We start from the raw sequence: 10,516 nt of genomic DNA, 5'->3' as shown, positions 1-10,516 counted from the left end.
TTCCATTTTCCTTTATCGTTTGAGGTTATATTTAATTTTTTTCTGTTGCATTTTTATATTACCTATATCTATCGATAATATTTTGTTTATAATCTTGCTTAAAGTATTTCGCAAATATTGCTGTTGCAGTTTAGGTTGAGCTTTTTGTTTAGATATTTTGTATTCAACCATTTCCATTTTTTATATTACGATTGGTTTACGCCCTGTAGTGAGTATTTATTTGTTCCCTTAATTGTTTTTGTGCTATATGCGTGCCGTGACGCCTTCAATTTTCTGGCTTTGTAAAATAAACTTTTGTGTTAAAGTTTTTTTTTAATTTACGGAACTATGGCCTGACTTAACGTTGTACAATCACTCATTTTAAATGTATTTCATAATAAAAATGCTTGTATTTTTTTTAAATGCAGTGAATCAGAGAGGTCGATAGAGCCACTAATTACGAAAGTTATTTTTAGGAGTCATTGATCATTTAAAAAACAAACAATCTAAGCTGACGTATCGCTATTCAATGTTCAACTAATTCTAACATTTTTTGTTCTAAGTTAAAAAAATTAAAAAGCAATATTGCAGTCGAATTAGGTTCCCAAAACTTGACATTTTATTCCGATAACCAATATCGTGGACAAAAGGTTTTGCAATCCGATACCCAATGACGTCATAACCATGCCCACATAAGCAGAGTAGATAAAATTATGAACGTTTAAAATTTTTTTACAGGCTTCAAGGCTAAATTTGCAGGTTTATTTATCTCCAGTTGTTTAGTTACTTTTTTAGTAAATTTACCCCATATAATCAAAAATCCATACAATTGGGACTCAATTAAATATAATATAATATAATTATAAAAAGAATCAATAGAAAAATAACATGCATAATAAATCCACTCCATATAATCGGTAATCCATAGAATTGGGACACAATTAAAAAATATATAATAAAAAAAGAATTGCACGAAAGATAACAAGCATTACTTGATCTTCTCAATACAAAAACATCATCGAAAAAATCGTTTCGTATGAAGTTATTTATTTTACTGTATAACGTGCACTGGTACATTGTAAGTTGCACATTGAGCGATAGTGAACAATGTACACTTAATTGCCACATATCGCAAGTGCACATTGTGCGCACAATGTGCACGTTTTGGTTTGAGTACATATGGCAAGTGCACAATGTGCACGTTTTGGTTTTGAGTCCTATTGCTAATGATGCCTTCCTGCAGGAATACAACAACAGTCAACGCCAGGTAAATTAAAACGATTTTGTATCTAAAGGAAAGAAGGGTCGACTTCACTTTTTTCTTGCTATACTTAGTTTGTATTTAACATTGTTTAACAATAAAAATCTTTAAATATCCTCTGGCACAAATAGATTTATAACAATTCATTAACAAAAATAAGGACCTTACCACCAGTATTCGATCCGACGCCATTTAGTGCAGCTAATATATTACCGGGAAAAGTTGTTTTATTATTTTTTATCATTAGCACACAAGCTTTGTTTTAATAGGGAAGTCCCCTGTAAAATAAATAATACGTCAAGAATAGTTAAGTTGGACAACGCCATTAACCTAAACCAAAACAAAAAACAGTGCTTTAATTTCAACGTGATTAATTGAACAGAAAAAAATGTCCCAAATACTTAGTTTATTTTAAACATGATTTTATTGCAATTTAAAATAAATTATCAACTACATTTTTAAATTTCTACTCGAACCACAAACACCCTGCGAATTATTTGTTTTATTATTAATTAACACGCAAAGAAACGTAAAGATTGCATAAGCTGATAGCTGACTAGTGACTACGTATTCTCACACTGTAAAGTTTTGGATAAAAATATTTTCATGGTAAGAACAACGAGCATTATTATGTTTAATTGAAGTGTTTTTTGTATGAACATGTATAACCAGTTACTTTTCTAGTGTATGCTTATTCACAGTGTTGTAAACAAGTCATTTTAAAATGACTTAAGTCCCAGTCAAGTTAAGTCCAAGTCAAGTCTTTTTGAATAAATAACAAGTCCCAATCCAAGTCATCAGTTGCGCAAGTCAAGTCCCAGTCAAGTCATAATTTGAGCAAGTCAACTTCAAGTCCTGTCCCATAAAAATAAAACGTTAAACTATTAGAATTTTTTTAAACTCGCATAAATATGAACAATAACTGAACCAAAAAATAAGGAAAACGGAACATATAGCAAGTAATTTGTTTTTTGTGCCAAAATTGGGACAAATAGCTCAATTTTATAAATAAAATACTTAAAGAAATGATTTATTTCAATCCAAGTCATTTGTTAAAAAAACTCAAGTCAAGTCAAGTCATTTGTCTGAAAGACTTAAGTCAAGTCAAGTAATTTTGCCCAAATGACTTAAGTCAAGTCAAGTCATTTAAAAACAGTGACTTAAGTGCACTTAAGTCAAGTCACTTAAAAGGATGTTGTTAAATGCACCAACATATTAAATACACAATATATATATGAAGTATTAATACAGACTTTTTATCAGAGTTTATTTTATTTCAAGGCAAACAACCTTATAAAAGTCATATTGGCTGGAGCTCAGCTGGTTGGCAGAGCATTTACGAGAGCTGTGCGGAAGGAATTCTCTGGTATATATATTTTTAATTGTTTTTTAGTTTGCTTTAATAGAGAATCTTAAACCCTCAATCTTAAATCTAATGCTTAGTTTGTTTTCATTATCTTGATAGTCTTCTGTGATGAAGTCTCACAACTAAGTTATATAAAATTGGATGGTACACTAATTCATTTTTTATATAGACACGTATTTATAGGTTATATTAAACCAATAGGGGATTCTAATGCAGTGGTTATTGAACATTTTAAGCTTGTGGCTCACCAACAGAAAGTCACAGCAAATTTTGTACAAACTTTGATTTTAAATGTAGTGCTTGTTACATGGCAAGCCAATAGTTATCTGATGAATAGTTTACATTAGGATGTGTATGCTTTTCTGCATGCAAAGTATGGCAGTTCTCCACAAGTCTTGCTGGTGCATGTCTGAAAAAATGAGGGTGATGGGGTTTAAGTAAGGTCAAAAGTGCAACCCAGTGCAGCATATTATAGGAAAATCGGGTGTCATTTTTCATTATTGGGGGGGATAGGTTGGGTTTGTTGAAAAACACCCAAAGGTGCACTTGTCATACTTTCCACAGTGGCCTGCATGCATATAGGCAGGGGCGTATCGAGAAATTCAAAAAGGGGGGGGGTTCTGAATTTTCAACTTAGGGAATTCCCCGTTGTATTTTCGTCTGACGTTAATCAACATCTGATATTAACACAGAAAACAAACAGCAAGAAACATCAGCACCGTTTAACTCAAAGTTTTCAGAAAAAAAAAAGCGGAAACCGCTTGAATTATATTATTAATTGTCGAACACACACTTGCTGATTAGCCAACCCGAACGAATAACGAAAGGCAAAAAAAACTATCTAGCGTTTACGGTCGACCAAACAAAAGACGAAAAACGGCGTTTCGCGTTTGAAATTTGTTTCGCATTAGCTTAAAGACGCGTGACCCAATTACATTTAAAAACACGCAGCTTCGGACGGTGAGTAAAACTCTGACAAAAACGAACAAAAAACGATTATGTCACTTACGAAAAGGGGTGTCCGAACCCCCCAACCTCTACCCCCCCTGGATACGCCACTGCATATAGGTTATTTCCTTGTATCACATAATCTTTCCACACTATTATGCTCTTAGAAAAACTCTTATATTGTAGCTTGATAATGAATTGCAAAGCCAAAAATGTTGAGTAGAACAGCATCCTCTTGATTAAGACGTTTCAATACGAGCTTTTATCAGCTTCATTTAATGTGGGTCTTAATCAAGATGTTGTCAATCTAATAATCTTTTGGCTTTGCTATTCATTATCAAGCTACATTACAGATCCGTGCATAGTGTACACTGTTATATTGTTTTAGTAGCATATATTTTACCATACTAATGTCTCTTTTAGACTTATTCATGGTGTTCAGGTTATCCCGCAAGTGTAAAATTATATTAGGGAGCTTACTGGCTTACTTCATCAGGCCCGATTTAGGGACATTTGGTAGACGTCTTCGTGATTTGTGTCCCTAAAACATCTATTTAAAACAAACTGTCTTAACTATATTGTATTGTGTAAATTATTTTAGTAATCACTTATTGTTTTAGCTGCTAGCCATACTGCTGAACGGGCTGGTGGGGGAGAACAGGGTGCAATGTCTGCCGCATCATCCAGTTTGCTGGGTATGACCCTGGATGAGGCCAAGCAGATATTAAACATTACTAATATCAACAATGCAGAAGAAGTAACCAAGGTGTTTTAAACTGTGATAATTTTTCGATTTGAAAATGTAAACAACATTTTTTCTAGCACTAAAACCTTTTTTTGTATTAGAACTACGACCATTTGATGAAGGTCAATGAAAAATCCACTGGCGGCTCTTTTTATCTACAATCAAAAGTATGAAATGTGGCTTGATGTTACCAAGGTAAAACTTATTTAAATGGTGTCTATTGTTTTATGAAGGTTTATCGGGCAAAGGAAAGAATTGATTCTGAAAATTCTAATCAGACAAATACGGAACCTAAAGCTCAAGGCAAAACCAATGCTGAGGAGACATGAAAACATTCGGAATTAATAAACAGATGTTATGCAAGCCAGATAAGAGAACAGAGACATGAGATGCTTTCCCGTTTAAACTCGACAATGTTTTATATTTGTTGGAACTCATTCCAAGAACAAATATTTTGTGATATATTACAGACTTATCACACTTGGTTTACAACCGTATTACTATGCCTAAGCATAAAAATAAATAAAAGAATCAAGTAAAAAAAAAAGATTTGTAAAAGCAAAGTAATCTATTAATTACTATTATTATTTAATGTTTTCTAATTTACAACTGGTACTTGTGTGATTAAGGCTATCTATTAAATGTTGTTTTATTTCATGTTTTTATTCAACATGTAATGCTAATTAACCGTTGCATATCTGTTTTTTGAAATGACCCAACTTTAACCAAGTGACTGTGATTGTTCTTCTGAAATTAACTCCTAACAGTAGCTTACAGGCCCTACACAATCTCAATAATTATATGTTAAAAAATTCGTAAATATTTAAAGGATTTTGGGGTACTGCCTTCACAAAAGCATGCGCTATCTGTTTCACAAAAAATACACCCGGGCCATAGGCAACAAACGTGGATGCTGTAGAGTCGGAGCCGGACTTTTAACTATCTGAAGTCATCTCGAAACAATTCAACTGGCCGCCGTGAGAAAAAGAAAGACAATTGATGCGGCCGTTAACAACTAAAAGGTTGTGCAGCCCTGTTCTAGAGCAAACTCGGGCGCAAAATACGTAACTGAAATTTTGTCTAGTCGCGCAAAGCCAAAAAATATTTAATGGAAATAAAGGCAGTTTCGTTTAATTAAAAAAATAGACTTCGTAAAGTTGATGAGTCACACGACAAAACTTACCATAGTAAGCACAGCATCTTTAGAATGAAAGAATAACATTAGATCGGATAAAAGTTCGCGCAGAGCATTTACATATGGTTAAACTTGGATAAAAGTGTGGTTTTCGGCCTTCTGGCTCTGTGATGCAGCAATGATATTAAACAAAAACTTCTGTCACATAAATTAAATACAGGACAAAGAATGAACCGCGATTAGCCTACGCGGTTTGCAACTTCTCATAAATTCGTGACGCTTTTAAACAATACCCTGATCTAGAATTTCTGATCAACATTTCTAATCTCCGATCAAACTAGGAAGAGCACAAACGTTTTAGCCAGACATACCAAAAAGTGTCGGTAAAAATGAGTGAAAAGCCTTGGGGAAACTCACAGGACAAGTAGTGAAAAATGTTTTTCGGTAATATTTTAATTTATATTGCGCCTTCGTCGCAGACGACGTGTGGATGTTTTACACATTGCTTAAAGTTGGCGGAATTGCTGCAAATATATCCGAAAATTGGGGAAATTGAAGTCGCTCCATTTGCAACGTTTTCGTTTTCTTAAATTGGGGCATTTTCAGCACTTCAAAATAGTAAAACTTATACAGGAAGCCTTGCCGCTCTAAAGGTCTACATAGTTATTCATTTTGTTAATTTTATCGTTCGTTCTTTTGTTTGATAGAGCACCAAGTTTTACGCATAAGCATGATTCTTACAAAATAAACCAAGTGTTTTGGGTTATTAACGTCACTTCTCCATAACGTCACGTTTAGATGTAACTTTGTGGCGTCGACGTCACAACTCTCAATCTGACTTTTCTCTCCGTGCCTGCAATAAGACCTGGACAACTAGATTTATTTTAGCGTTTTAAAATTAGATTATAATTAAAATTAGAGCATTTTAGTTTTTCCAAATTAGATTAGAATTAGATCGTTTTGAATTTTCTCAAATTACAGTAGACTAAAAAATTACCGAATTCCTAATAAATCAAATTTCAACTAGAATGTGTACTATAGAATCACGTTTTATTACATCCAACCAATTTAGTTTAATCGAATTTATTCTTATAAGTACGTGAATGGTAAATATGTGTGTGCCATTTTTTATGCTTTTTGGACTGTAAAAATTACATACAAGTCGTTCCAATCCACAAAATTTAATTGAAATTCTGTGTTTGAACTAAGAGACTAAAAATGCCGTTGGACAAACTACCGGTAGCATTTTTTATAAAATCCAAATTAGATTAGAATTAGAGCACACAAGCAATTCACAAATTAGATTGGAATTAGAATTAGCTGCATTTTGCTCTATTTAATTCAATGAATTAGAAAACTAGAGTTATCTAGTTGTCCAAGTCTGCCTGCCAGTGGCTGTGCGCCTATACAACGGACGCATTGAAATCAACCTAAACTAGGGTCAATTTTACGCGTTCGTGCAGTGGGGTTTATACGTAGGCCTACCAGGCCACAATAGTATTTCTAATGCCATTGGGATGATATGCACAGGACTAACAAACCAACGACTTATAAAGTAGAATGCCGGGTAACCCAGCAAGTTTACGTAAGATAACTATCGCTCTTGTATCTCACCAACACTCATGTCTTGCAATTAGCGCAAGATTTACCGCGTTGTGGACATCCTCAAAATTACTGCGTGCGGTCAAAATGAGTGTTTGTCCAGTAATGAAAAACTGCAAAATAATTTAGCTTTATTTTTAATAATAGTTTCTTTTAACTATTCAGAGACTTTAATCTTAGTAGATGTGAGATTAATATACGTTGTAGGCTCCATTATAGTATCATTGATTATGATAGGCCTAATACCATATCGTATGTTCTCTTTTAGGAGGATGGGTCCTCTTTTTTTAAATAAAATTAAATGGTCCTTCGAGAACGCTCAAAAAAGCCCAAATGTCCTCTGTTTTCGCATTTCGAGTTAGTTGCTTATACTTTCAACAAGACTTTTAGGCGAAACGTTGTATTTATTTCCTAAAAATTACTGCAGGGCCTACCCATGAAACATGCTGAATTGACCATTAACGGTTAATTAAGGTAAACCGCTTCATATTATGGATATTCTTATAAACTAAATGGTATTCTAATAAACTAAAACATGCTAAAACGTGACGTAGACTTAGGAAAAGTTAGTAAGTTGCAATATTTTAACTCTAACAGATAGCTAAGCGGAGATGCAAACGATCAAAGTTAAAAACGGTTAAAACCACTGCACCGGTAATTCTAGTCGCAGTGGTTCTCAAACTAGGGTCCGCGGTCATTTTAGGGTCCGCGAGACCGTTTTCTGGGGCCGCAAAGCACCTAACAAAAAATCAACATGCCGCTCACGAAGAAAACATTTTTTTTGTGCTATAAAATTTTCAGGAAACTTAACCAAAGCCTAACAAACACAATCATAATAACTATGCCGTACAGGCCTAATTGTGGCACAAAAAAGAAAGCCACACACAGGCTCGACCAATACGCGCAAAGTAACATTACGCTAACCCTAGTGGTAGGAGGTGCTGGTAGGCCTACCGCGCACGTTGGAAAATCCGAATAGAGATCATGTTAAATAAAATGTCACAGGAAAACAGTAAAAAATCATGTGCTTCGGGTAACGCACACTTTTCGGGCTACATAATATGTTTTTAAGTCGATGACACAAAATACCTGACAGGGTGTCTCTTAATAGAACCCCCCCCTGGAATTTCAAAATGCGATTATTAGTATTAATTGTAAGTGTAATATGTATTACTTATGAAGGTTAAAAATAAATATGGTGTTGCTCCAGGCATAGTATATTTAAAATAGGTTCTGGGATATATATAAACGTTGGTTAAAAAAAATATATATGTCGAAGATTAAAAATATTATACATTATGCATTGCCCCCAGTGGCGTATCTAGGGGGCGGGAATTCTTATGCCCCTTTTTGTAAGTGATATTATCGTTTTTTGTTCGTTTTTGTCATGGTTTAACATACTGTTCGAAGCGGCGTGCTTTTTAAAGTAATTGGGTTGATCACGCGACTTAATCTCATGCGAAACCAAAATCGAGCGTAAAACCCCGTTTTTCGTCTTTTGTTTGTTTAAAGGTTAACACTTTCTCTTTCGTTATTTGTTTAGATTGGCTAATTAGCAAGTGTGTATTCGACCATTGACAACGCTAAGTCAAACCTGCTTTCTTTATTTCTCGCTAAAACACGTGGAGTTATACGCAGTATGTTCCTCGCTATTCAGTCTCTGCGCTAATATCCGATGTTGGTGGAACATCGACATTTGTTTAACTGAAGCAGATTCTTAAAAGGAGGTATAATGGTGACTGGTCGTGTGCGTTTCGAAGTCTCCATTTTGAAGTAATGATAGTTAACGCAAAATTATGCTCTTTAAGCATACCGGTACTCAATGGGCACAACTTATTTCCCCTCAACCGCAGCTTGTAATTTATCTGACTTGGCACACAGCTCGGAGCAGATGTTGCGTGGCATAATAACTCCCGGAAAAAACGTTCTTCGTTTAGAATTGCAGGTGGTGAAAGGCGTACTTGTAATTTAGCGCTAGTTCCGTTCATGGAACTTAAAAACTGCGCTGCTGATAGTCGAATTATGTATGATTCTACCACAATTAATCACACATATTTCACGGCCTTGTTTTTATTTGTTTTTTCGCCGGAAGTTAACGATTGCACAGACTCCAGCCATAAGACCGAGATAAGAACAACACCAACGTCCGAATAAAACACACTTCGGAATAAGGCCAAAATAGGACTAATACCTGACGGTATTAGTAAGGTCTAAATCGGAATAAGTCCTAAATCCGTCGGAATAAGACCTAAAAAGTCAAATCAGGCCCGAACAACACATTAACTAACCCCAAACCCCACCCCTAAGTGCATCACTAACTCCCCTAATGATTTCAACACTAACCCATTTTCTAACCCCACCTATTACCTACCAATCACCCCAAACAGAACCAAAAATCCGGTGCCAGACTAGGGCAGGGGCGGGCAGCTTTTCCAGTCGGCGGGCCGGTTATGGTTCATTTTTTTCAGTCGGTTGGGCCGGCTTCAAGTTCATTGGCAAAATAGCTTGTAACTTCTAAATCTAATTTTAACCACAAAGAAAACAAATAACCAAAGAATAACTATAACAGTCACTATTATTTGACGTGGAAAGCATAGTTGGGATTGCGGCAGACTGCTGCCGCGGGCCACATTATAATGTAAGACCGGAAACTGTCTGCGGGCCGCTCAAAATCCCATCGCGGGCCGGGTCCGGCCCGTGGGCGGTATGTTGCCCGCCCCTGGACTAGGGCGTCCAAACCTTGGCACCATAACGGCCTATGCCAGACCGATGGCCCCCGATCGTCTCATACCCTCTATACCCACAGGTTCGGGCGTTATTTCGGCCATTTAGGCCTTCTTCCGATGAATTTAGGCCTTATTCCGATGAATGTAGGCCTTATTGAGTTGAATTTAGGCCTTTTCCGATGAATTTAGGCCTTATTCCGATGAATTTAGGCCTTATTGAGTTGAATTTAGTCCTGATTCCGATGAATTAGGACTTATTCCGATGAATTTAAGACTAGTATCGATGAATTTAGGCCTTATTCCGGTGAATTTAGGTTAAAATTTAACTAGAAAGTTGTTGTTTAGTATTTTTTAATTGATTTAGGATGATTTTAATGTGCTGAATCTGAAAATAACATTGGTTTTGCTTCATCAGGCCAACTTTATTTACCCCACAATTCATTTTTTTTTACTTTTTTCGTTGTGCTGTAATTAAAACTATAAGAATAACTTTGTTTTTTGTAAGTTATTTTATCTTAGATCTTGAACATGTCACACGTTTTACTTGGTTAAATTAGTAGTTTTTTGTAAAAGTGATTAGATTATAATGCTTTCAACTAGAAAATCTTGCCGAAATAGGACTGACATATTCTGCTATATCTGCGGTGAATATTCACTCGTACAAGAAACCCAGTCACAACTTTCATAAAGCAAACTTACCACGCTTATTTTGGTATTAAACTTGGTGACCAGGACAAAACCTGGACTCCTCATA

General features: G+C 35.3%; 1 protein-coding gene across 1 annotated transcript; it reads left to right on the top strand.

Moving 5' to 3' along the window:
- Positions 1–1,132: 1,132 nt before the first annotated feature.
- On the top strand, positions 1,133–5,092 carry LOC146160478 (mitochondrial import inner membrane translocase subunit tim16-B-like). Its single transcript, XM_083384950.1, has 5 exons — positions 1,133–1,246; positions 2,522–2,606; positions 4,175–4,320; positions 4,401–4,466; positions 4,533–5,092. The coding sequence occupies exons 1-5, from the start codon at positions 1,133–1,135 to the stop codon at positions 4,626–4,628; spliced, it is 507 nt and encodes a 168-aa protein (XP_083241076.1). The 3' UTR covers positions 4,629–5,092.
- The last annotated feature ends 5,424 nt before the right edge of the window (positions 5,093–10,516 follow it).

This window comes from Ascidiella aspersa, chromosome 3 (genome assembly GCF_963924565.1).
Source record: "Ascidiella aspersa chromosome 3, kaAscAspe10.2, whole genome shotgun sequence".
In the NCBI taxonomy this organism is placed as follows: domain Eukaryota; kingdom Metazoa; phylum Chordata; class Ascidiacea; order Phlebobranchia; family Ascidiidae; genus Ascidiella; species Ascidiella aspersa.
This window is presented reverse-complemented; position numbering and strand designations above follow the sequence as displayed.

Excerpts from the sequence above, each read along its gene's own strand:
- LOC146160478 (XM_083384950.1), top strand. The coding sequence starts at position 1,133 with ATGTGCACGTTTTGGTTTGAGTACATATGGCAAGTGCACAATGTGCAC. Across the intron at positions 2,607-4,174 it reads TGTGCGGAAGGAATTCTCTG|CTGCTAGCCATACTGCTGAA; the intron begins GTATATATATTT and ends TTATTGTTTTAG. Across the intron at positions 4,321-4,400 it reads ATGCAGAAGAAGTAACCAAG|AACTACGACCATTTGATGAA; the intron begins GTGTTTTAAACT and ends TTTTTGTATTAG.